At 36.4% G+C, this 27,108-nt stretch overlaps 1 protein-coding gene and 1 long non-coding RNA gene across 2 annotated transcripts in view; both read right to left on the bottom strand.

The window, feature by feature from the left end:
• LOC138711823 (uncharacterized) overlaps positions 1 to 27,108 on the bottom strand; it is a 90,908-nt gene that overhangs the window by 17,639 nt on the left and 46,161 nt on the right. Inside the window, exon 7 of the mRNA XM_069843081.1 lies at positions 11,533 to 11,594. Coding sequence (XP_069699182.1) covers positions 11,538 to 11,594 — 57 coding nt within the window. The 3' untranslated portion in view covers positions 11,533 to 11,537. The remainder of the gene's footprint in view (positions 1 to 11,532; positions 11,595 to 27,108) is intronic.
• Positions 19,392 to 27,048, bottom strand: LOC138711557 (uncharacterized). The gene is made up of 5 exons (XR_011335381.1): positions 26,528 to 27,048; positions 26,334 to 26,447; positions 25,945 to 26,179; positions 24,818 to 24,904; positions 19,392 to 19,545 (listed from the first exon to the last, which is right to left on the bottom strand). It is a non-coding gene; the product is annotated as an uncharacterized lncRNA (long non-coding RNA).

Below are 27,108 nucleotides of genomic sequence, written 5' to 3'. Positions count from 1 at the left end.
TACCACACACAAGCCATAACCACAGAACAACAAAATGATGCCACAACAGACACAGGTGGTCCACGCCTGTGGAGTAATGGTCAGCGTGTCTGGCCGCGAAACCAGGTGGCCCGGGTTCGAATCCCAGTCGGGGCAAGTTACCTGGTTGAGATTTTTTCCGGGGTTTTCCCTGAACCCAATACGAACAAATGCTGGGTAACTTTCAGTGCTGGACCCCAGACTCATTTCACCGTCATTATCACCTTCATCTCATTCAGACGCTAAATAACCTGAGATGTTGATAAAGCATCGTAAAATAACCTAATAAAATAAAAACAGACAAAGGTCAACTTTCATTTTCTTCTTGCCACTGCCAACGGACTCCTAATGAATATTCACACATTTATCACTAGGATTGTGGCGCTGGAAATCAATTTTGAACACTTTTATCACAGCCATGACACATTTCAATTTTTAATGTACAATATATAAGCAATTATCACTACGATGACACAATAATTCTTGCAGATAACACAGAATATGTCCCTCCCACCATGATGATCTACACACTTTCACTTCACTGCCACTAGATGACTCTCGATTTCCACCAGACGACGTAGCAGGGATGCCAATATCGGCAATCGAAATGAAACTAATGTGAGGTATGTTACAGCAGGTGTGCTAAACGTGAGGAATGTTACAATAGGTGTGTAGTACGTTAGGTTAGGTTAGGTGTGTAAGATTATATGAATGGTTACCACAGTTGGCGATACTGCAATCATTCTCCCACTCCACCTCAAATTACGTCACAACGAAGAAATATGGCCACCTTCTTCATCCAAGCAGGACGATTTTCCTATATAAGTAAGGAACCTATTTAGGTTGGGTTGGATAGGACCACAGCCCTCCGAGAGATCACATCGAGTTTCTACTATTCCACACTACAAAACTAAGGTATTTTCAGTGTTTGTTTTTAATTCCCAATACTGGCAATACATGACTGAAACTTCCCTCGAAGTTTAATGTTTGCAATAAGGGATCAGTAATAAACTTAGGTAATTGTTTCATTCGGATAAATCGCAATAAAGAGAACGCCAGTAGGGGAAGTTATGCTCACCCACATGAAATGTGCATTCGACATAACACTCACCTATCATGCAGTGTGTCTGATGAGCTAGTAGGGAAGGGGTGGTGGGTGGAGCTTCTACGTTCTGCTTATTGCGGTTTTCCCTTTCGTTCTGTCCCAGATTTATATATATATTTTTTTTTTTCGAAATCCCCCTATTTTAGGGGGTTTTACAACATGTTGAAAAATAAAATAAACGCGGAAAACACGAAACATCATGGTAATTATTTTTATATCTGTCAAATTTAGGCCTATGTAGGAATGGCCAAGTGGCCGACCTATGTGACAAGGTTAGTGGGTTAGTTGAGGTATAGTTCTATAAGTGACCTTGTCACTTTAGTAGGCTAGTTATATATTCCCTCGACTAACCCACTAACCTTGTCACATACCTAAGGCCGCTTAGCTGTTCCCGTATAAATTTGGCAGAGAAGTGAATAATTACATCTTTTTTTCTTCCTTGTAATATTGGGACTTCCGTGATTATTTAGGCTAAACTAGTGCTGCTTGTACTCTGCTTCCCACACCTTCAGCTGTCTCCTCTGCAATACCAACATAACTTTGGTGACATTTCATGCTAGTGTACACTCACTACGAATTTGTGACAGGTTAGATTAGTCAAAGGCTTTTGTTTTCCTTGCATATACTAATCTGTGACAGGTTAGATTAGTTTATTATTTACTTTAATGACACCGTGGTTTATTGTATTTGACTCATGTTGGAAAGAACGATTTTGTAATTTGCCCTTTTGACGTAGTTTGCCACAAGCTTTCCCATTTCGATAAACTATCCATATGTTGTTTCATGTCACGTAGTATTTCGGTTTTTGGAATCTTCTTGTAACAGATTACCAGTTCACTGTCTTGAGATGTTTGCTTCGCTAGTTGGTCAGCAAGTTCATTGCCGTATTCTCCTACGTGTGCTTTAATCCAGCTGAATTCTATGATCCAATTGTCTGTTTTCAGTTTTCTGAGTTTCGTCCTACATTCTTCTATTAAGGTCTACCACAACAAATCTAATTAATTTTACACAAAAGGCATTTAATACATTACATAATCGCAGAAATTTAGACGTGCTTATGTAATTTTTCTTTCATACCATGGCATGATTGTGACTATAATAGTATTTAAATTCATTAATATGTCACATCAACGGACGTATATATGTCACCAAACATCGTAAGATGAAGATTACATTTGTAAAAAGTTTCTTCACACCCATAAGCAGAAGTCGACCTGGTTGGCAAGTTGGTATAGCGCTGGCCTTCTATGCCCAAGGTTGCGGGTTCGATCCCGGGCCAGGTCGATGGCATTCAAGTGTGCTTAAATGCGACAGGCTCATGTCAGTAGATTTACTGGCATGTAAAAGAACTCCTGCGGGACAAAATTCCGGCACATCCGGCGACGCTGATATAACCTCTGCAGTTGCGAGCGTCGTTAAATAAAACATAACATTTTATAACAACCCATAAGCAGTGCTGACTAGATCAGACGCTATGGACATACTCTATAACAGAGTCGCCAGTATGAAAGGATAATTCCAAGCCTTTGGCGTGAGACAAACTCGATAGCTCAGTGGTAGAGCACCTGACCGCAGAACAGGAAGTCGCAGGTTCGATTCCCGCTCGAAGTTGTGTAATTTTTCTTTCATACCATGGCATGATTGTGACTGTAATAATATTTAAATTCATTAATATGTCACATCAACGGATGTATATATGTCACCAAACATCGTAAGATGAAGATTACTTTAGTTGTTATCTATAGGTCATGAGTTCATAGCCGTGACCAATCACGCAGCTGGTTAATGAGCTCAAAGGAACCAAATTTTAGACTACTTCGTTGGACTTTAAGACTTTCTGAATTTCAATTCCAAGTCCAATACAAACCTGGGAAACGTCACAAAATGCTGACACTTTATCCCGAATGCACAATGTTTTCGCTATAAAAAGTGAACAGACAGTCAATCACTCAGAAATCTTCAGATGGCAGAACCAAAGTACTTAGAATGGATAGCAGATAGAGAAAGATTTAAGTTAGACGAGAACGGTATTCTGTTTTGTTTCAATACAAAGCAGTTGAACTCAAAGCAACAGTTAGTTGTTCCTTGTCTTATGAGAAATTTAATTTTGAATACTTACCAAGATACTCCTGTTGGTGCACATCAAGGTCAAAAACGTACATTCAAATTGCTTAGGCAACGATTTTACTGGCCGAATATGAAAACTGATATTGAAAATTATATCACGAAATGTGTATCTTGTAATGAGAGAAAGATGGGTAGACACCCTATAGCTCCGTTACAGAACTTTACTGCTTGTTTAAAGCCTTTTGTACTAGTAAGTATGGACATAGTTGGTCCATTTCCCAAAACAACTTCAGGTAACACATATCTGTTGACTTTTATGGACGCTTTCACAAAGTATAGCAAAGCAATCCCGATTCCTGATCAAACTGCTGAAACAATAGCTAGAGAATTTGTTACAACGATAGTAGCACGTCATGGCACTCCGAAAAAGCTACTTGCAGATCAGGGTAGAAGCTTCTTGTCTAAATTATTTAAAGAAGTTTGTAAATTGCTACAAATTCAAAAAATACAAACGAGTCCATGTCAACCTATGTTAAATGGCTTAGTGGAATGCAGTCATCAAACATTCACTAACATGTTATCACATTTTGTACGTGCAGATCAGAAAGATTGGGACAAACTGATAGCAATAGTCCAGATGGCGTACAGGAGTACATCGCACTCCATAACGGGATATTCCCCACATTTTTTGCTTCACAGTAGTGAAATGCAGTTCCCATTTCCTATCAATATCGTACCGAAATTTTCAAGAAGTAACATAACCGATGAGCATGTGAAGTTTTAGCAGATAAACTAGAAAAAGCTTACAAGATAGTAAGAAACCGAATAGCTCGAAGTAAGACTGCACAAGCAAAGCAGTACAACAAAGATCTTAATGTAAAGTTTCGTTGTCTCAAGGTAAGAGACTTTGTATTTCTACACTCTCCAGCAATTAAGAAAGGCGTAACGAAAAAACTGTCGAAACCATGGATCGGTCCATTTCAGGTTGTAGAAAAATTAAATGAAGTGAACTACAGAATTAAGTTCAAATATGGTAGAACACAGGTAGTGCACCTAAACCGGTTGAAATCATGTCCCAGGGTCTGAAATTAAAGAAGGCAAGTTTCGTCCCCGGCAAGCAGACGAAGACAGTAGTTTCAGTGAAGCAGAAACCATCGAAATAATTAGAGACGACCCAAAGTCGTACGAAACTCCCCATGAGGAACCAGCAGCAGTGGATAGTGATGACGGATGGTCCTCAGAAGATGATATTCCTCTTAGTTACATGTTCCCCCGAGTGATGATTTCGATGAGGAAGATGACGTACCTCTAGCTCAGCTAAGGTATTACTATAAGCTGCACCAAGAAAGGTAACCGCACAAACTAATGACCCTACCATGACAAATTCTGATGTGACGTCTCCTTCCTATGTTTCCTCTCGTCGTGAAGATATGAACCCAGATGATGATGATTATGATAGTTCTAACTTGGATAATGATGAGGTAAGTGAACCCAACGTAGGACAGAATAGTGATGAAATGTCCTCCCATAGATATAATTTACATTTCAGAGCAACTGATTAGATTATTTCGTTTCAGGCTGTACACTAGCTACTACACTCCTGCTCACGATAGTAGTTTGTGATTCAGTAGTTAAAAGAAATTAATAAGGTAATGCTGAGAGTAACCGAAATTGAAAGCACTCTTATTGAACTATATAACCACTATGGACAAGCTTCTTACTTTGTCCTCACAAGTGATAGACAACTTTATGCTCTCATGGAAGAGAATGATCTATCTCAATGTAGAAGTGAAAGGTGCATGTTATGTCCCCCAGATGTTATTTTTTCAGCCTCCTTGCAATCACATTGTTTAGCAGCTCTATTTTTTGGAAAATCCCAGGAAGCAATGAGACTGTGTGACCGACGGCTGGTTGGACCACACAGGTCACCTGTATGGTACAGACCGTACCAGAAGAATTATTGGGTGTACAGCGTACCAGCTACCTTACATATGACTGGATGTTGTTGTAACCCAAACGCTACACGACCGTCAACTTCTACATTTATTATCCAAGGGACAGGTATTATTAATGTATCTACAAACTGTCATTTTTATTCTGATCAGTTTAAACTGTTTCCCCAAGTTTTTGGAAATCTGTATCCAATATATGAGCCTAACGATGTTATTGTTCCTGACATAACTTCTGAAATAGTTAATCCAGATCTAAATCTATCTGAACAACATGTCATTACTTTAAAGAATATGCTTCCAAATATTAAAGATTTTAATAATGATTTTTAATTCCTCTATGATTACAAGAGAAGATTAAAAGTGTGAAATCTAAAGTAGAAAAATCCTCCACACAAGAAAGTGCAAACCCCTGGCTAATTGCTTTAACCATAACAGGAGTTATATTGTGTCTTGCTTGTATGCTACAGACGTCTTTATGGTGTCTGGTTATATCAGCTCACCCGCAAACAACCGGAGACAGCAGAAGCTTTACAAGAAGGCCAGAATGAGACTGAGCTTGGCCCAGTGCAAGAAACCAGAACTCCCATCCGTACTGCGAGGAAAGCAGATATATCAACCGATGCCCGCGCTGGCCCAGCTTCAACCAATATAGTCTTCGCCGGATCTAGATTTGTCTCAAGATCCTAGATACTACTCTTCGTTATGCAACACGCACCTCTTCGCCTCAATGAAGAAAATTTGTATTGAAGAAGATTATTCTTTACCGATCATTTTTGTGAATGACATCAATATTCTTGTATCTAACATGTAAGTGCTAAGTCTCAGATGATGCCACACACATGCCATAACACACTACTGATAAGAGATCCATAACGTTAAATCAGCATATCACTTTGCATGCAAAAATTCGTAAGTACTATCGAGTTACATGACAGACACCCTGCAAAGTTACAAATTAAAATATCCAGGAACTCAGTTTATATTACATTATGCCTCGTCATGTAAATGGATTACTCATTTAATGCATAGATACATCAGATTTATTAAATAGCAGCAGTCCTACCGCCATTATGGTATCAATGTCATCAATTATATCAATTTCGATCTATTGCTTATGAAAATCAAACTCTTTGGCACTTCGCCCTCCATAAAGACTTTTCTTATAATTTGTGATGTGAATGATAAAACACCAGCTTACAAGACACAGACGATCCAAATCCTCAATAAGAATGAATGATGGCCTCTAGAATGGATTAAAATCCTGCAAGCCTGAATGATTCTGAGCCACTGGCGAGGGAACTACACCCTGTAAGCCTAACAGAAAAAGGTCTACTAAGACTTGTGTGATAGTCATACTTCACAGGATCCGACATGTCTTGCCATTCATTTGATTAGGAGTAAAAGCACGTGCCTATTACGGCATCATCTTTTAAAAAGAAGAGGGCATTGTTGTCCCCAAGGATTATGATACGCAATCATAACTTTGTTATGGCCATAAGCAATATATTTTCACTTTATTTGAAAGTAATGAAATCGTACTTATTAAAACATTCAGTTTAATCATTGAAGACATGGTTCGACAAGCGGCAGGTTTCTGTTGCGATTACAGTTGTGCATCTTAGTGAAGTCAGCAAGAAGCAAAGTCCAGTCCTTGAACAAGATAGGAAATGTGTATGCTTGCATTTTAGCGCAAAGCCATTCTTACGCAACAGCTGACATATAACGAAAAATACACAGATTATGCAGAAATCATTAACAAACCGCGTCTCTCGCGAGACTTCTAATTGGTGATCATTTTAAATTCTGATTTTCTATTGGTTCAATCAAAAACAGAGATTCAATCGTGAGAGTTCCTTAAATCTGTATTGTTCCAAGTGACAACAGGAAATGCCGATCCGAAATAATGGTTAGGAATCGGAAGTGTGGTGTTCGGTCAATGCAATACTGTCTTTTCAGAAGATTCACGGGCAAAATAGCGTCACTTTGTTATGTCGCAAGGGCGTGGTTCGAGAACTTATAAAATGGACATGAACCGTCCAAATTGTGCTCATTAGTCTTTGGTAAAGATAGCGGTCATGCAATAGCGGTCCTAACTTCCAGACGTCCAGAAAGAAGGCAGGAAAATGGCATCATCTTTGAATAGCACCAGGGTTCGCCCTACAGAAACTGTAAGTAAAATTAACTATTCAATTCTCATACTTTACAATTAACAGCCATTATGATACTTCAGAAATAATCCTTCCATATCAATACTCCAGATTTAACTTATCTGTTCTAATTTGATATTTTGTTAATAAACTTAGTAATAGTGAATATCTAAACTTGTGATTATTTAGAAAGCCTGAGATCACATTCTAAATATGGAATCCCTCCTATCCATAAGGAAGTACAGTATATAAATCATCAGAGTTAGGAAGTACAATGCAGTGCCTAATTCGTATGTGTTGTCTTGATAAATTTGTTGCTATGCCAAAAAGGGCACAACAAAATATTTTGGTTTTCGTAAGTGGGATATAACTCGCGATTTTCTCAAAGATAAGCCATCCGCCCTTTTCATGGCAGGGGGCACGACAGTACTATGTAGCAGAGTGAGTGGACAGGAATACTTCTCTCTATCTCTATTTATAGGTGTTTATATATTAAGACACTAATAGTAATTCATGGCGTGTCAGCCCATGTAGGACACCGGTTCTTATGCACTATATTTTCTCTTTTACTGCTTTGTACACCTTTCATTGATCCTCGCAGTGATGATGAATGTGAGCTATTGCAAATCAATTGTCATCCTGTTCCCGTTAATTGAAGTTTTATTTTGGACAGTTTTCTTTATTAAGAGTTTATCCATTATTTCCATTACCATCAGTTACAGTGGCCTACGCAGTATTTTGTTAAGGGGAGTCATTATTAAAATTGTGTACAATTTACATTATCGGTATTTGAAATTTCATGTATTATAACATGAGTTTTCACAAGGGATGTGAAACTGCAGTTCTGGGAAGAACGTTCGTGGCAACATAGTCATGCTGCGGCTGCATAGAAACATTTGCCAATGTAAAATTTTTACTAACCGCGCGAGAATCTTACCAAACTTTTTGCTAAAAAAAATTGTAAAATTGAGTTTGTGGTCATTTAGACACATCAGAGAATCGGGAACGATAATATGAAGTTTATATTAAAAATATGAACTGTCAAATGCATAAAATATTAAACGGACATTTCACAATAAAGTCAGAACTCAAACGAACAAGTGAATACCACTCTTAAAATGAGTTTAAAGTCGACAAAGCACAATATTTTACAACACCTACACTACGGAACTGTCAAAACTACTTTTTCAATATGTTTCACAAGTTTAATTTCTTATTGTGTCAGCTTCATTTTATTACAACATCAGTACTAGGTAGTACATCTTTCTATAATAAAGATAGCATTGTTGCAATTCGAATATTTCACAGCACCAAAGAGCAAAGGCTTGTAATAATACACTCTAAAAAAATAAGTAATAATGTAAGATATAGTACTACAATTTTTCCCGCACCAAAGAAAGAAAGAGAGGAAGGAAAGAACGAAAGAAAGACAGTCGGATAATCTGCCAATCGGTTAATAGGGTAATGGATGATCGGGGTTCTACTATATTTATTTATTTACTGTAGCACTATTATGTCAAATTGTCAATACCAATTTCAAACCTCGTGCTCCATCTAGCTAGCATCCACCTTGGCCTCCACTCAGGGTTGCCAAACATAAGAATGCTCTGGCTGTAACTCTATTTAAGTATATATTACTGTTGATTACTGGCTTTACCTATGGCATGCAAGCTCCTTCACTTAACTGTGCATTGTACATGTGCTGTGTCACATCCTTCGACTTAAAAGGAATAAATACTGCAGTTTCCCCCTGTCTATGGAGTGTATGGCTAAGTGTAACAAAGTTTAGTACACATATGGTAGACATATTTTTTGGCAAGACATTGCTAAACTTTTTGACCCCACCTTTATTTGCCAGTTATCATCAGTTGTTTTGAAAGTTTATGTGAGACCAAAATAAAAACAATTTTCCCGGTATGTTAACATGAACAGTTTCTTGAGGGTTATGAATATTTTTATACCAAAATTGTTCAAAATATTCAGAACAAAAAAATGTGGACTGGGTGTAAGTGTCATTGGCTTTAAAGCTTAAGTAGCACCTAAGGAGTTCTGCAATATATTTTGGGTCCTATCAGCAGTGTAGATGCTGAAAGATTTTTCAGTAAATACAATTTAATGTAGGAAGTAATAAGAGAACACAAATGACAGAAGAAAATGCACAGGCATGTTCCTTCTATGATTTCTTTGTCACGAATTCATGAACATGATTAACAGGGTCATAAATAAAATTAGTATCTCTATGTAGGGATTATTTTAATCCGTGATATTTTCAAAAGACATGACCTACCCTCCTATATTGACGTAGAGTTCATGTCTTCCTTCAAAATGCCACAGAACGTAAATGCTAAATTTCTAAAAATCATCACCCCTAGCAATATAGTCTTTGTAGTTTTGTTCTCTTAAGATCTAATCACCAATAACAATAAACCATGTTGCCAGAGGATGATAGAAAACGAAAGATATGAAAATAAATGAAACGTATGTATAAACAATATTGAATAATCTTTCAAATTTAAGTATCATAATATAGGGGTGCCATTTGAAATTTCAAATGGCCCTCGGAAGGTGTGAGTGGGTGAAAACTAAAATGCAATTAACATTAGTTTTAAACTATCCTCTCGGTATCTAAAGTGACAAATGACGTGTTTCTTGTTTAAATTTAATTTAACTGAAGTAAATAATTATTTGTTGTTGTTGTTTTCTAATGCCAGGCGTTTGACAATAAAGTCATTTGACCTCTTGCACTCCAATATTTTTCAAAGATATTATCATGACCAGCCACTGAAGCACAGATTTTGAGATATTCTGAATCCATTTCTTGGTTTGAGTTGCACAATGGGCAGTTAGGGGACTGATATATTCCAATTCTATGCAGGTGTTTGGCCAAACAATCATGGCCTGTTGCCAATCTAAATGCAGCTACAGACGATTTTCGTGGTAAATCGGGAATTAACTGTGGATTTTGATGCAGAGAGTTCCATTTTTTCCCATGGGATTGTGTTATCAAATTTTGTTTGTTGAAGTCTAAGTATGTAGATTTAATAAATCTTTTAACAGAGTAATACGTAGATTTAGTAACAGGTCTGTAAGTAGCAGTGCTGCCCTTCTTTGCTAAAGCATCCGCATTCTCGTTTCCCAGGATTCCACAGTGGGATGGTAACCATTGGAATACAATTCTTTTATTGAGTGATATTAATTGAGAGAGCATTTTAGTTATTTCTGCTGTTTGAGATGAAGGTGTGTGTTTAGAGACTATTGAAAGAATAGCTGCTTTGGAGTCTGACAATATAACTGCATTTTTAAATTTATTGATGTAGCATAGAAGATTCCTGAGACTTTCACTTATTGCAATGATTTCTCCATCAAAACTTGTTGTTCCATACCCAAGAGATCTATAAAGTGAGAAGAGACAGCACGTAACACCTGCACTGGCACCTTGTTCTCTGGAGATCAAGGATCCGTCAGTGTATAAATGAAGCCAGTTTTGTGGAGGGTATCTAATATTAATTGTCTCTAAAGACAATTGTTTTAGTATTTCAGTGTTTACTTCTGATTTCAGTATTTCTTCTGTTAAATTTAGATTATATTCTATATTTAATAGAGTCAAAGGGTTTGGTTTAATTTGTAGGTTTTCTTTTAAATTCGGGATATTGATTTTCTGTTTTAATTCTTGAACAATAGATATGAAACTTTTTTGAGTTTTCAATCTACAGAGAGGACTGTATGAATGCCAATTGTTTCCTTGTAATCTAATAAGTTTTTCATATTGAATCAGTGCTTTTTCTTCTATTGTCATTTTGATGCTGTTAATATTAGTGAGGAATCTCATAGAATCTATTGGAGTTGTTTTGATTCCACCAATAATGAGTCTGAGAGCTTAGTTTTGAACATATTCTATTTCGTTTATGAAAGGTGAAGTAATTAAAATTTCTCTGCAGTATGTCAGCACTGGTTGTATAAACATTTTGTATGTAGTGTTCAAAGTATTCCTAGAGCATCCCCATTTCTTTCCTGCTAGTCTTTTTAGAAGGGAGAATCTTTTACGAGCTTTTTCAGAAATGTATTTCAAATGGTTGCTCCATGTTAACTTACTATCGAAAATAACTCCAAGATATTTGGATTCATAAGTCCTAGGAAGGTGTTGGCCATTGTATTGGATATTATTTAAAGTAGGAAGTTTTGAAATGAACTCCCTGTGTATGCATTACAGTGATCTTTGTATAACGAAGAGTTCATTACTTACAGGCTTTAGCAGTGGATAATCTTCAGAAGCCTTCCTGATGTTCGGGAGGCTGAAGATTCCATCTGTGAAAAGAAAAAAAACAGTAATTATTATGTTCAAAAATTGTCACTGAATTATATATTCGACTGCATTTATTAATAATTTTAATACACATTAAGATTTAGTAGCCAGTTCGGTATTACTGAGCACAGTTACATTCAATACCCAAGAACTATTCCATTTGCTTAAAGTGTCAGCCATATACTGAAATGATGTCTTCTGGGAAATAGCTGGTTGAAACAATGTTAATAATTTCAAATCTCCAAAATGTTCAAGGCAGAGAACATCTGATAAACACAAGCTAGATATTTTGATAATTAATCAATACAGAGGTATACAGACCAAAGGGGGATGGGAACCCACACTGCGCTCCTGGCTGTCCATGACAGTGAAGATCGAGAGTTTGTCCCTGGACGTGAAGGGCTGAATGAATTGAAAGAGAGGCAAATGGGAAGAGAAACTTTAAAAGGTTCCTTGCAAGGGAGTTTGGGGCTGAGAAAAACTGAGGCCACTTGTCTCATTTCGGGTTTTGCTGCTCCACTGAAGGAGCTCTAAAACATTTTGAAGGGAAAAAAGCCAAAAATGGACGTAACCTAATAGCTACCACAAAATGGGGGGGGGGGGGAGAAGTAAAAGGAGGCGTTCAACAAACAGCCTGCAGGATCAGAAGAAGAAACACTGGGAGTTGTAAGTCTGCACATTGAAAGTTACTTTGTCCTTTTGCAGTGCGAGTAGAGTCAAGTAACCTCGTTCATGTAACAGGGTAATGTAAGAAAGATAAGACAGAACATCTATGTTTTTAAAAAATACCTGAATCTTTATGAGGAAGGTCATGTAGGTCCGACATTTGTCTTAGTATCTCAGGAAAATTACAAAAAAACCTCACGCAGGAAAAGTTCTCTCAATTTAAGAGACTAGCCAATTGGCTCTTCGGTGATGTGATTCTATTGGATTATGACTCAAGGACAGGATAAGTTGCATCAATTTAGGAGACTGGCCAATTGGCTCTTAGGTGACGTGATTCTATTGGATTATGACTCAAGGACAGGATAAGTTGCATCAATTTAGGATACTAGTCAATTGGCTCTTAGGTGATGTGATTCTATTGGATTATGACTCAAGGACAGGATAAGTTGCATCAATTTAGGAGACTAGCCAATTGGCTCTTAGGTGATGTGATTCTACTGGATTATGACTCAAGGACAGGATAAGTTGTATCAATTTAGGAGACTAGCCAATTGGCTCTTAAGTGATGTGATTCTATTGGATTATGACTCAAGGACAGGATAAGTTGCATCAATTTAGGATACTAGTCAATTGGCTCTTAGGTGATGTGATTCTATTGGATTATGACTCAAGGACAGGATAAGTTGCATCAATTTAGGAGACTAGCCAATTGGCTCTTAAGTGATGTGATTCTATTGGATTATGACTCAAGGACAGGATAAGTTGTATCAATTTAGGAGACTAGCCAATTGGCTCTTAAGTGATGTGATTCTATTGGTTTATGACTCAAGGACAGGATAAGTTGCATCAATTTAGGAGACTAGCCAATTGGCTCTTAAGTGATGTGATTCTATTGGATTATGACTCAAGGACAGGATAAGTTGCATCAATTTAGGAGACTAGCCAATTGGCTCTTAGGTGATGTGATTCTATTGGATTATGACTCAAGGACAGGATAAGTTGCATCAATTTAGGAGACTAGCCAATTGGCTCTTAGTTGATGTGATTCTACTGGATTATGACTCAAGGACAGGATAAGTTGCATCAATTTAGGAGACTAGCCAATTGGCTCTTAGGTGATGTGATTCTACTGGATTATGACTCAAGGACAGGATAAGTTGTATCAATTTAGGAGACTAGCCAATTCGCTCTTAGGTGATGTGATTCTATTGGATTATGACTCAAGGACAGGATAAGTTGTATCAATTTAGGAGACTAGCCAATTCGCTCTTAGGTGATGTGATTCTACTGGATTATGACTCAAGGACAGGATAAGTTGTATCAATTTAGGAGATTAGCCAATTGGCTCTTAAGTGATGTGATTCTATTGGATTATGACTCAAGGACAGGATAAGTTGCATCAATTTAGGATACTAGTCAATTGGCTCTTAGCTGATGTGATTCTATTGGATTATGACTCAAGGACAGGATAAGTTGCATCAATTTAGGAGACTAGCCAATTGGCTCTTAAGTGATGTGATTCTATTGGATTATGACTCAAGGACAGGATAAGTTGTATCAATTTAGGAGACTAGCCAATTGGCTCTTAAGTGATGTGATTCTATTGGATTATGACTCAAGGACAGGATAAGCTGCATCAATTTAGGAGACTAGCCAATTGGCTCTTAGGTGATGTGATTCTACTGGATTATGACTCAAGAACAGGATAAGTTGTATCAATTTAGGAGACTAGCCAATTGGCTCTTAAGTGATGTGATTCTATTGGATTATGACTCAAGGACAGGATAAGTTGCATCAATTTAGGAGACTAGCTAAATGGCTCTTAAGTGATGTGATTCTATTGGATTATGACTCAAGGGCAGAATAAGTTGCATCAATATAGGAGACTAGCCAATTGGCTCTTAGGTGACTCTATTAAATTAGGACTCGATCAGTGAGAGGGTACTAGTTGGAAACTGATTCTATGGATATTATAGCCTGAGTTAGAACAAGGTTATTTCACAACAGTTGCATTATTCAAGCTGATTTATTAGGAGATGAGTATTCATCTACATAAACCTGGGGATGGTGGTGGCTTCCCTATTCTGCTGTCCCATGAATATAGCTAGTGGACCTTCTGGTGTCTCTGTTGTTCCCTATGTTCATAACACCTGACAGTCTTGCTGATAAACGATGTATAAAAGTTATACTGGACTTGTACACCGTTGTAACTCAAAATGTTACTAATAAACTGTGTGTAAGCTATCCTGTACACAAGAGGTGTACAAATATAGGTAGTAATCGTTATACAACCTCTTACGGTAGTATAAACCTTGCACAGATGGACAATATGGCCGACTCCATAAACAGCTGATCGTTTGTTCTGTGACATACTTCGAAAGCTGAGCGAAATATGTTTTGTAGAGAAGGTTATATAGCCGAAATGGAAGATTTCAACGATTATTTAGCAGATATAGAGGACACTGAAGACAATGATGTTATAAATAATGGTGGCAATAGAAAAATGAACCAATACAAAACTCGTTTTGATCCATTCAAGTTAAACGATGAGGATTTTAAAGCAAAATATAGATTCACGAAGCAGTATATAAGAATTATTGTTGATGTCGTGGTCGTGGATCCGTAAGTTGTGAACTTCAAGTTTTAATAGCACTTCGCACATGGGCAAGAAACGAAGTAAGTATTGACTTAATTTTAAATACTGTAGGCTTTTGAATACAGTGACCACACATAGTATATTCTGAGTCCGAATTAGAAACAATTAATGGGTTATGTCTTTTTTAATACCTCCTCTCCCTGACCTGTTACGGTAGTGATTAAAGTAAACTACACTTAAATCTTGTTACTAAAATATTCGTCTCTCAATTGAATAATTAAAAATAATAATAATGATGAGAGGAAGAGCGCACTAATGTGCATATTGTTGAATAATTACACTTTACTACTGTATATTATTTTATAGAAATAGATCGATTTCTGCACTTTATGTTATGCCACAAAGTGATTCACATAAAGGACACACAAGTCATCATCGAACAATGGTAGCAGGTTGTCTTGTATATTAATAATAATGATCAAAGATAGTTTGAATTAAAATTATTGGTAATTCTCCAGAAGAGCTGCATCAAAGAGGGCACAAATTCACTTGACGTTTTCATGGAAATAAGAATAATGCTTCAAATGGAATTCATGTCTCACTGTTACGATGAAAGTAATCTTGATTTACAGAAGTTAATTTTTGTTTTGGTGGGAAGACTATGGTGATGATGATGAAATGGCGGCTGAAAGCAGGATTATGGCGCGAGTGGGAAATCAAATTCTTATGGTAACTGTGAATTTAAAAAGGTTGGTGTTTTTCTTCAGTGAGTTAGGTAGATACAAAGGAAACAAACTTTCTATTTACAATAAATACTGTAATATTGTAATGCGAACAAACTGGCTCCTCTTCAGTACCAGTAACCATTATTTAGATCATTTAGATTTATATATGGAATATTTCCTTTTTGACTTTATACCCAGAATAAAAATGCTGCATATAAACAAAAGACTGAAGTGGAAAATGACAGAAAAACTAGGCGGCACCATGTTTCATCTTGCATTGCAATTTAAGCCTGTACAAGTAAATCTATGAACAAGACTGTGTGTGGCAGGCTCGGAATAAAATGGAACTGGTACTTTCTACAAACTCTAATGAAACTAATTTTTATAGGAAAATTGCCGAACTAACCATAATCATTTATGTTATATTACTCTCTCTCTCTCTCACCTATGTAGCTCTAAATTGTCCATGTTACCTGGGCATTTCCTGGTTCGAGAGAAATGTGAGAACGATATACTTGTACTATAAATTGTTTGTATATTTAATCAATTCCAGTACCAAATTTCTTTGATAAAATATAATTTTTTACACATTTTCTGTAGCATGTTCGTAATGAATGTACTGTATCTTCTTGTCATCTCTATTGGCTTCAGTGTCGACCACCTTCATTTTATCAATTAAAATTTGACATGTTTCTTTTTTTACCTGAATATTCATTGGACTTTATCTTTTGTCTTCCAAAGACATGGGTTGTTTCTATAAAAAATAAATTCAATCAAAAACTCCCTTGAAATTAACCTTGAATCAATCATGTCCCTTGAAATGACTAGATTTAAATCGTAATCACCACTTTTACACTCGATCTTCCTCAGCGATTTACATGTACAGTACGTGCTGCAAAATTTTACGCAGAGCTTGTTTGTGTTCATGCCAAACAATTAACGGAACACAATAACTTGTCACGCACGCATGCACGCGCACACACACACACTCTCTCTCTCTTCCCCTCCCCCTCTCCCCCCTCCCTCCCTCTCTCCATCTTGCATTACAACAAAAGACTGTACAAGTAAATCCATAAACAGGACTGTGGGTGTGGCAGGCTTAAGTTTGCCATTGAATTGGCCGACAACATTGCCAGTGTGTAGTATGTACCAATCTCAATTCTCTGACGACGACAACTTCTTTATGAGCACTTTGTTCTTGATTAATTTTTCGTACATTTCTATGCAAGGTTCTGAATGAATAATTTCATCAAGACTTTAACACAATTTATTGTCATTGACGGTTTCTCTTATCCCCATAAATATTGATTATCAAAAATGCCCTTTCTACAGAAGCACTGATTCCAAAAATTAACAAAACATCTATAATGCATTATTTAAAATATATTTGTAGTTTTGAATGTCGTCTCCTGTAGTACATTCCTTCATGTATAAAGCAAGTGATTAATTAAATCTAGATAAGATTAGGGATTTTTTAATTATTGTTTCAGGACACTGGGACAGACCTGTGAAATTCGAGATGTATGGTCACTGTACCTAAGAATAATATTTGTAGATTATGTGAAAAAATCTGTTAATCACTTTAACATTGAATTTTGATGCTGCTGACATTCATGGCATGAGCCAGCAATCTGTAGCACGAATTTGTCACAGAGTTGCTGTTGCCCTCGCCAAGTGGATATATACAAATGCCTGTAACACCTGCAGAACAGAAAGACACCACGTCTTCCTTCAGGAAAATCTGTGGCTTCCGAAATGTCACTGGTGCTATAGACTGTACACACATTAAAATAAGACAAGTGCCTGGGGGAGCATCCCAGTATTATATCAATAGGAAGGGGTATTACTCTCTCAATGTGCATCTCTGCGCATCAGAGATATTGTTGCGCATTGGAGGGGTAGTACCCACGACAGTAGGATATTTAGAGAAAGTAGAATCAAGGAGCGACTTGAAGCTGGAGAATTTCGAGGTCGTCTTTTGGAAGACTCTGGCTATGCCTGCACCCCATATTTATTTACACCAGTACTCAATCCAAACACAGAAAAAGAAGAAAATTACAATAGATGTCACGTCCGTACAAGAAATGTTGTGGAAAGATGTTTTGGTGTTTGGAAACAAAGATTTCGATGCCTGCTAAAGGGGTTTAATAATAATCTTGATCACACCAAAACATGCATTGTTGCTTTTGCAGTATTGCATAATATTGCTGTAGACATGGGGGAAGTTCTGGAAGATGACATTGCTCCTATACCAGAGGTCGATCAACTTCCAGCAATGGCTGCAGGCAACTGCAATTTGTATGGTCAAGCTGCTCGGGAAGCTTTTATAAATACTTATTTCTGAAAGTCTAGTATTTCTTCTTAGTCTAGGCTTCGAAACTTTGTACCTGTTCGTCCTCAGTGGGATTCCAAACTCGCTAGTACTGTAATTTCAACCATCCTTGCTTATAAAATCCTGTCGATAACTTCATTCATCAGATTTCCAGTATTTCTCTTTTATTTAAAAAAATGCTCTCAACATCTTTGCCACTTTTGTCTGGTATAAATATCAAATAAATGATTACACTATTTGCATTTATTGTTAACTGAGCCATTTTTAAAATCTTTGCGATTTGATTTTTAAATAAATTAATTAAAATTTAATGTTACTAAATTTAAAAAAGAAACACAACTCTCGAAATATACCTATATATTATTGGTAAGAGTGCACTTTACATTGAACTGTTCACCTTATTCCAAACACGTGTTAAAAAAGGGTAAGCTGTTATAATTTCTATTACTTTATAGATTATTATGGTTTAGTAAATACTATTATAGAATAAAGCATGTGACTTTGTGTGCAGGTCAGCAGCTATGTCATAAGGAGGAGCATCCAAGTTAAGATAAAAACACCTGAGAATTAACAAATCATGTGTCCTGTCACACACAGTCATAAGCGAATTAATGAAAAAGGCAATATATATCTCTAAGGAGCTCTCTATAAAACCACTGGTACTAAGTTTCGAAACCTAATCATTACTTATGTCTCCAAGAAGTTACCATCAGTAATAAACAATTATTCCTACATGCACTGTGTATAATATTTTCTATTCAATAATGTAGGTTACATTTATGTTAGCTAAGGCAAGACTTTTACAATTTTTTCAGTAAACATTGTTTTTTAATATTTAAAATTTCGTGTTTAATAGAATTAATTTCAGTCTCTTGTCTTAAAATTCTCATTCTTTCATTGTGTTCATCAATTTTCATTTTCAGTCCTGCATCTAAAATCTCCATTTTCTTCTTGTGTTCTGCTTCTTGCTGTTCTAGCCAGACCTTCGACCTTTCTCCACCCAGTTTTGCAATTCTTTTTGTGGAATCATCTTCATCCTGTGTAACAAAATGACATATTAGTTTATTATTGTCATTATTGAGTGTAATTGAATCGCACTTTTTAGAAAGGAACTAAGTCACAATTTGTAATTTTTATTTCTTCTGATGAAATGATTAATACTTCCAAGACGCAAAGATAAACAAAGGAAGGAACTTAAACAAACCTTTCCTTGTATCTCTAACATCAAGTTAATGTTTATATTACGGCACTGGTACACTGGTATTTATTCATGAAAGTAAGTTCTTTTGCTCTCCTGAAAAATAGAACATTTTGACTTAGTTCCTTTCTAAAAGGTGCGATTCAATTAGTTACCACTGCCACCGGGTATATACCCATTGCAGTGTGAATAAATACATACATACATAAATACAGTATTCTACATTGAATTTTTACTTGGTAACATACCCACATTTATCTAACAATGTTTCATGCAAAATAATCTGAGCTACTGGTACAGCATGTAAAATAAAGCAATAACAAAAAATACATATTTTACAACACACTTTCGATATCTTCCTCTTCCTGCATTTCTCGTCATTCACAACTTTTGGGGTTGCGGGTGCTGATGTCAGGAGGATTTCAACACTTTCATCCTGTTGATAGAAAACAGTGCTTAGCAGTATTCAGTAACTTCACATACAGTATTTATATGTAGGTGAATTTCACAAAAGTGTCAAATTTAGATTTAAAGAATATATAAATTTCAACATGCTCTGATTTTATATTTTTGCTTTTGTTTAGATGTTCTTATCAGTTAGTGTTACTAACCTTAATAGGTTCTGGTCAAATTCGTTTATGATGTATGTGAATTTTATGGACTATATTTAAAAATTGTACAATAGGTACACCTTGAACTTAGTGATAACTGAATGCTCTTAATTTATTATTTTAGGCACCAAGGAATAACATCAATTAGGTTCAGAAAATCCCATTTAGGGAATAATAAAATACTGGCCAAAAATAAAATAGGTATACTTTGATGTCTCATCAAACAGCTAAAAATGTTTTCCCGAATTACACATTAAAATTAATCACCATGTCAAAAAAAAAAAAAAAAAAGCCTGTTAATCTAGCTTTAAACATTTGGGACAGCCAAATGTTATATGACACAGGTCAACTTTCAGAGTGATAAGCTTATTCTGTATGTTGTCAGTCAGATGCTTTACAGCTTGGTAATGATGAAAAGTGAGGTCTTCGAAAATTACATGGAGAAAGTTGTAACAGAGGAATTAATGCATTAATTTATGTTTTAAATTCACACTTTCGGGACTTTTTGGAAAATACCCCCTGTATAATCTTGAATTCATTATTACCAATCATAGGCTATATAATTATTTTTAAGGTTGGAGGCAGGTTTTCTCTATATGTAAGCAAACAAACAAACCAATCTCTATAAATGTGTAAATGTGGTAACATTGGAAAGCTATTTTTAGGAACCTTGTGCGAAAACAGTTTGGCACTTTAAACATTCCTCAAATAATGTTTGTGTAGCTTACGTGTATCAATTTTACCAGCTTCAAAACACTTGTAATCAGTGGCGGTCGGTGACTTGAAATAAAGGGGGTAGCATATTTTTGGTGACAGTACTTTTATACTGTAAACTTTCATAAAATTGCTCAAGCACTACAACTACGCTAAGTGGTTGTCGAGCATCATGCAGTTTGATTAGTAAATATCTTAATTACTTCACTTTAACAAAATTAGTCTTAGGCCTATATGACTCACCTATTTGAAGAGAAAATCCATTTTCCTATCCTTCCTGGATGCAAATTTGTCAATAACTCTTTGGTTGAAATCAGGTATTTGCATAATAAGGTCTCGTTCCACAGAAAGCATGGCAAGAGCTGAAAGTCTTTCCTGCGTCATTGTGTTGCGCTGAAATGTTTTTATTCTCTTCAGAGTAGAGAAACTCTGTTCTGCCTCGGATGTGGTCATGGGAATGGTGAGTAGTACTTTCAGGAGTTTTACACTTTCACTAAATGCTTCATTTAAGTTATTCTCATTTATGAAGTCAAACATGGACAATGCACCCGTAATTTTCCTAAACTCTTCTCTTTCGTATATAGCAGTTAATTCGGTACGGAGTTTCTTCATATCCAAAAAGTTATAATTAGTGTATGCTGTTTGTAGATGATTTTCAGGAAAAGCAGTACTATATTCTGAAAATCTATCAGGTAGAAATAGCATAGCTGCTGAAAGATGACCTTTGAATTCAAAACGGCCTTTAGCTTGTTGTACTATGATATCACAGATTTCTTTGGCCTCCTGATTTTTTGTTTTCGAGTTATCTTCAATCCTTATTTTTTTCACTGTACTCTCCTGCACAAAAGAAACTTCCACACTATCCCAGATGCTAGAAACTACATGCTCAAATGCTTGGATTTGTTTATGGAGATATGATGGCTCGCAAATTCTCTTCTGAACCTGATCGAAAAGAATGTCAATACGAGGCATTATTCGATGGAAAAATGACAGCCAGAATACAAAATTTCCATTCCTGAGAATCTCTTCGAAACCACAGGCTTGTGAAATGGTAGAAGGGTTTGATATTGTATTTTCATCCTGAATTGCCCTCATACAGTCAATAAAATCATCTCGGTATTCATATACGGTATTCACACTCCTTGATTGAAAGTTCCATCTAGTTGGAACAGATCTTAGCAGTCGTTTTTTCACTACTTCATCTAAAACTGCTGTGCGCTGTGGAGAAGATGAGAAAAATGTACAGAGGCCCTGAAGGTTAGCAAAAAAATATTTTCACATTGCGTTTCGCTGATGCGGCATTTTGCATGATCAGATTAAGCTGATGCACATAGCAATGAACATAAGCTGCGTCTGGATAAGTTTGTTTGACCAATGCTTAAACACCACGTAATGAGCCACTCATGACTGAAGCACCATCATATGTTTGAGCAATCAGTTTCCTGGGACAAGCTCCTAAATGATGATCAAGCTCGTGTGTTATGCTTTTAGCCAAAGATGGTGCATCATGACCAGTAGGAACAATGAAATCCCAGAATCTCTCAACAGGCTTGTTGTTGTGGATATATCTGTAAATAACCACCATCTGAAATTTGTTGGAGACATCTGTTGTTTCATCTGCAATAATGGCTAGAAACTCCGCAGCTTTTATCAGCCGTGAAATCTCTTTGTGACAGACTTCTAGCATAACCGCCAAAAGCTCGTTTTGAATGGTTTTTGACGTCCCCTTGAAAACTGTTGAATTTTCTAGGTGGGTCTTTAGAGAGTTGTCTAGCTCAGCACTGAAATTTATGAGACCACGAAATACGCCTGGATTAGAAGACGAATCCGTTTCATCATGACCTCTCAGTGCTAATTCAAAGGAGCCACAAAATCTAATTCAATTGATGATGATGTTTAGCACGTATCTGTTATTGGCTACGTTCCGGTTGTGAAGTTCAATGTTTCTTCTATAGGCACCGTCCAACTGAGCAGCAATATTTACATTTCCCATGAGGGCTAAACTAAGGATATTTTTTACGTGGGTTGACGATGACTCATGTTTCTTAACCCTTTCATTTAAATGATGCACATCAATCATTCCTGTTTTAGTCCAAACTTCTTCGCCACCAAATAACACACACGGAAAACAAAATAGAGCATTCTTGACATCACAGCTGCACAACCAGTCATGTTTTTCGAACATATTAGCATTAAAAATTCTGTTGAAAGTCCTACCTTTCGTAGAAATTGTTTGCGAAAGCTTAAAAGCAGGTGTTGGTCTACCAAGCCTTTTTATTTCTATTTTCACCTCTAATGACCTAGATGAAAATGGTTGTGAGTGTAAACTACTAATGGAATTCATTTCTGTACACTAGCAATTCCTTACTCTCTTATAATTAACACTTTTAACAAGACAAGAGAAACTCACACAACACCCGAAGCATAAAACGTGGTATAGCGTACCGTATAGCAATACGATCAAGGAGGCAGTGATTTCAAGGCGCGAAGCGATTGTGTATACACGTCATAATATATTCCAGAACAACAGTTCGGTTTTAGGAAAGAGAAAAGCACCATACAAGCCGTAACATACCTGACAGAAAATATAGAAGAGGCACTGAGACACCCAAATGGAAAATACTACGTAGTATTCGTAGACTACAAAAAAGCGTTCGATCTCGTCAACAGGGAAACTCTCAAAGCAAAACTAAGACAAATGATCTGGGCACAACCCCTCACAACTGTGATCAAGTCAATACTGGAATACAACCTAATAGAAATATACGACGGAGTAACCACATCTGGAAGGATAAGGCAAACAAACGGAGTCCCACAAAGGGACCCATTAAGCCCCCTGCTATTCAATGTGCTGACAGCGGATGTCACAAGCATATTGCAAGAATGCCCATCAACCATTCTAAGCATGTACGCAGACAATATGGCACTAAGCTCAAAATCAAAGACAGAACTACAGACCGCACTAGCAAAACTAGAAAAATGGGCAGGAGAAAATAGCCTCGAGATAAATAAACAAAAAACAATGCAGATGGTATTCAGAAAAGGTGGCAGAACATCAGCAAACGACGAATTAAAACTGGAGAACCAACCGCTCGAAATAGTAAACAAATTCAAATATCTGGGTGTAACACTACAGCCAACCATGAAATCTTTCAGCAACCACATCTTGGACAGAACGACAGCAGCAAGCAAAGCAATGCACAATATAAAGAATATAACGTTGCTATCCCTAACAACGGCCATGAAATTATTCATGATCACAATCAACCCCATAGTCACATACGGCATTGACCTAATATGGGAAAAATGATCAAAGACGGATCTGCAAAGGATAGGAAAAGTGAAGGCGAAATTTCTCAAAAGACTGCTAGGAGTTGGAACAACAGCTCCAAGTCGACTGGTATACGTCCTAGCGAGAGAGAACTACTACGTCGAAGACTTGAGAATGACACTACCAAACACCAAAGCTTGCCAAACACTACGGGAGGAGCTAGAAAGGAAACGAGCCGAGATTGACCTGGAATTCTATGGAGTCGACGCAATGATAGAAAGAAACTGGACCAAAGAAAACCAACAGCAGAGACATACAATCACCAGATACGCGATCCATGAATTCCACCACAAGATCTGTGCAACGACAAGATTCCACAGCCCAGAGGAGAACTGTGTATGTAGTTTGTGCAACGACAAATGTGACAGATATCATCTCCTGAAGTGCAAGAATAAGAAAAAAACACTATCTGAATACAGCAAAGAGTGAACAATTTCAATCACAAATACTCAATCGAGTGAACCTTATTATTATTATTATTATTATTATTATTATTATTATTATTATTATTATTATTATTATAATCTGTCTGCTAGCGAAAGCCACACCTCCAGAGTCTCTCCCCGCACCTGCCCCTGTAGCACCCAAAGTCCCTTAGCAGACACAGAGTTAACAAGGCTAGTGCAGATGTACATACAAGTCCTCTACAGATAATAGGGATATTTCTTATTATGTTTAAAAGAGTATGTAGGCATATTGCTAAGTCATCACTGATTATTATACGCATTATTTATTTATAAAATTTCTGGGGGTAGCGCTAACTTGCTACTCCCTTCTAGAGTCGCCACTGCTTGTAATAATTATTGGATATAATGTTTGTCCATGTGCATAAATATATTTATGATTAGGGTTTAATAAAGTGATATAGCCTATGATCCAGATTTTGTGTATATAAATACTGTTTTCCTAATTTATTTCCGAAATTAAAAAAATAAAAAATAGCAAATCAAATTTATTCTAACCAAAACATCCATGCCGGAATAAATTATTCGTACGGATCAGCTAGTCTTAAGTTTGTACATGTATGGTTACTTCAGTAGCAAACAACATACCTCGATTAAAACAGCAGAAGTAGACTCAGGCTTGCAAGGAACTTCATAAGACTGCTCTCCTTCAGTTTCAGGAACTTCAGTCATGACCTGTTTCACAAAAATGCTAGTCAGTTTTGGTTCTGAAAGAAAGTATTTGAAATTCAAGAAATATCCACTAATCCACTGAACTTAAGGATTATCCAGCAATTATTAGCCATTCTGTTACGAGCTTCACAGAGAAAAAAACATGGGGACAACAAATAATTAACAATAAACAATGTGGCAGTCACAAAAAATATTGCTGCCTTTAGTGCCATTCTGTTACGACAGTAACTCGATACATATTCGTAATTACATGAAAAATAATTAAATGCCCTTGTACTAAATTAATGAAACAACGAAAGATGATCACAAATGCAGCTTTGGCTAGCATTACATTCACTAAGACATTACTCTGGCGATATCCAAGAATCTGTTGGAATGTATCATTGTTGGCTTTATTCGGCTCAGGACAGCATGATTTTTTCCACTCAATGTGAAAGTGCTAGTTGGCAGAGAGATCATAGCAAACTATTTTGGAGTCATTCCAAAATGTCAATAACTGATGATCTACATTCTACAATATATAGGCCTACTCAAGAACTGTTGCAGTAAGCATTCGTTGGAGTAAATGATAAACACAGGAATGCCATGTCATAGCACTTTGCAAAATCACTTTGATAACGTAGAACTGTTGCAGTAAGCATTCATTGGAGTAAATGATAAACACAGGAATGCCATGTCATAGCACTTTGCAAAATCACTTTGATAACGTAGAATATGAAAGAAACAGTTCCGGTGAGCAACGGTAATATGTACTTTAACTATTTTACCACAAATTTAATATGACCCACGTAAAATATTATTTCACTCCACTTATATTGCAATTTTGGTCCAGGGAAAATACTAATCTTTCACAAAACACTCTTCTTTTTACGAGAATTCTCCATGGACCAAAAAATTAAATAACAATTGGTATAAAAATTAGAATTTTACCATGCACCTCACTGGTGTTGTCCAGTTTCATTTTCTGCATTATACGAGTGATTTTACAAAGTGTTATGATATGGTGTTCTTGTACTTAGTTAATGAAATGAGCTTATACTCACGTTTTTGGGTGGTCCGTTGCTGTCATATTCGTTGAAATCTTCCTGGAATTCAAAAGGTATCAATTCAACGAGTTACACCACTTCTTTTGATGGACTCGGCAGTTTGGGTCCACCACCAGTCCTGGAAATGGCTTGCCTATGTGAAGGTAATGACTTCTTTGCATGTAGTTTCATACAACGCCATTGCTGCTTCACCTCCTGGAGACTTCTCTCCCTCTCATTCAATTCACAAAATCTGTATTTGCCATTTCCTCCGTAATTTTTTCCGACGTAACATTAAAACTGATTTGAGGTTATGTCGGGCGCTCCTATTTATAATCAAACCAAGCATTCATGGCATTGTAAAATATAAACTCAGTATTTCCATAGCTTATTAATTTCATGCTTACCTATTATGTATTTATTCTCTGCCACGCTTTATTTTTTTGGTTATTGGTGTTTGTGTCTGTCTGTTTAGACTCCAATATTCCAACTTCTTGTTTAATTAAAACTTTTAGCAATGCCTGAAAATGTATGAATACATTATTATATTTAAATAGATTTTAATATTAATATACACAATGACGTGTTAAACTACACTTACTTTTTCTATATTTATCCAATTTGGAGATCTTGTTTTCTTCTTACTAATAAACCGCGAATAGTTTTTATACGAGACTTATGCAGAGTTGAGACAGAAAACGTTACTAATAAACCGTGAATAAGCTATGGACGTATAAACAGGCTGTAACTATACAATGGGAATTGCTTTGCAATAGTTATATACATGAAACCCCTTGTTTAAGCGTTGTATATAGGGAAAAAATGGCCGCCCCTCTAACAGCTGTTCGTATCGACTGTCATTTTATGATGATGGTTACCTTGTAATCACAGAAGAACAAACCAAAGATCATAGAATTATTACGGTCTTACTAATAAAAACTCTATATACAGACGTTTAACTGTCTTATACTTATACAATGAGTAGCTCGTTTATACGTCGTGTGTAAATTCCTTACTAATAATCACTACATACGTCGTGTATAACAGTACAACTATTACAAAGCTACGTCATTACTTCGTTACGAAAGGTAATAGAATATCTGAGGTTCTATATTGCATCCGGTAGAGCGCTCTAGTGTTGCATGTTAAGTATCGATAGTACAACTGGCTCTAATCGATTAC

Source organism: Periplaneta americana, chromosome 13, assembly GCF_040183065.1.
Source record: "Periplaneta americana isolate PAMFEO1 chromosome 13, P.americana_PAMFEO1_priV1, whole genome shotgun sequence".
In the NCBI taxonomy this organism is placed as follows: domain Eukaryota; kingdom Metazoa; phylum Arthropoda; class Insecta; order Blattodea; family Blattidae; genus Periplaneta; species Periplaneta americana.
This window is presented reverse-complemented; position numbering and strand designations above follow the sequence as displayed.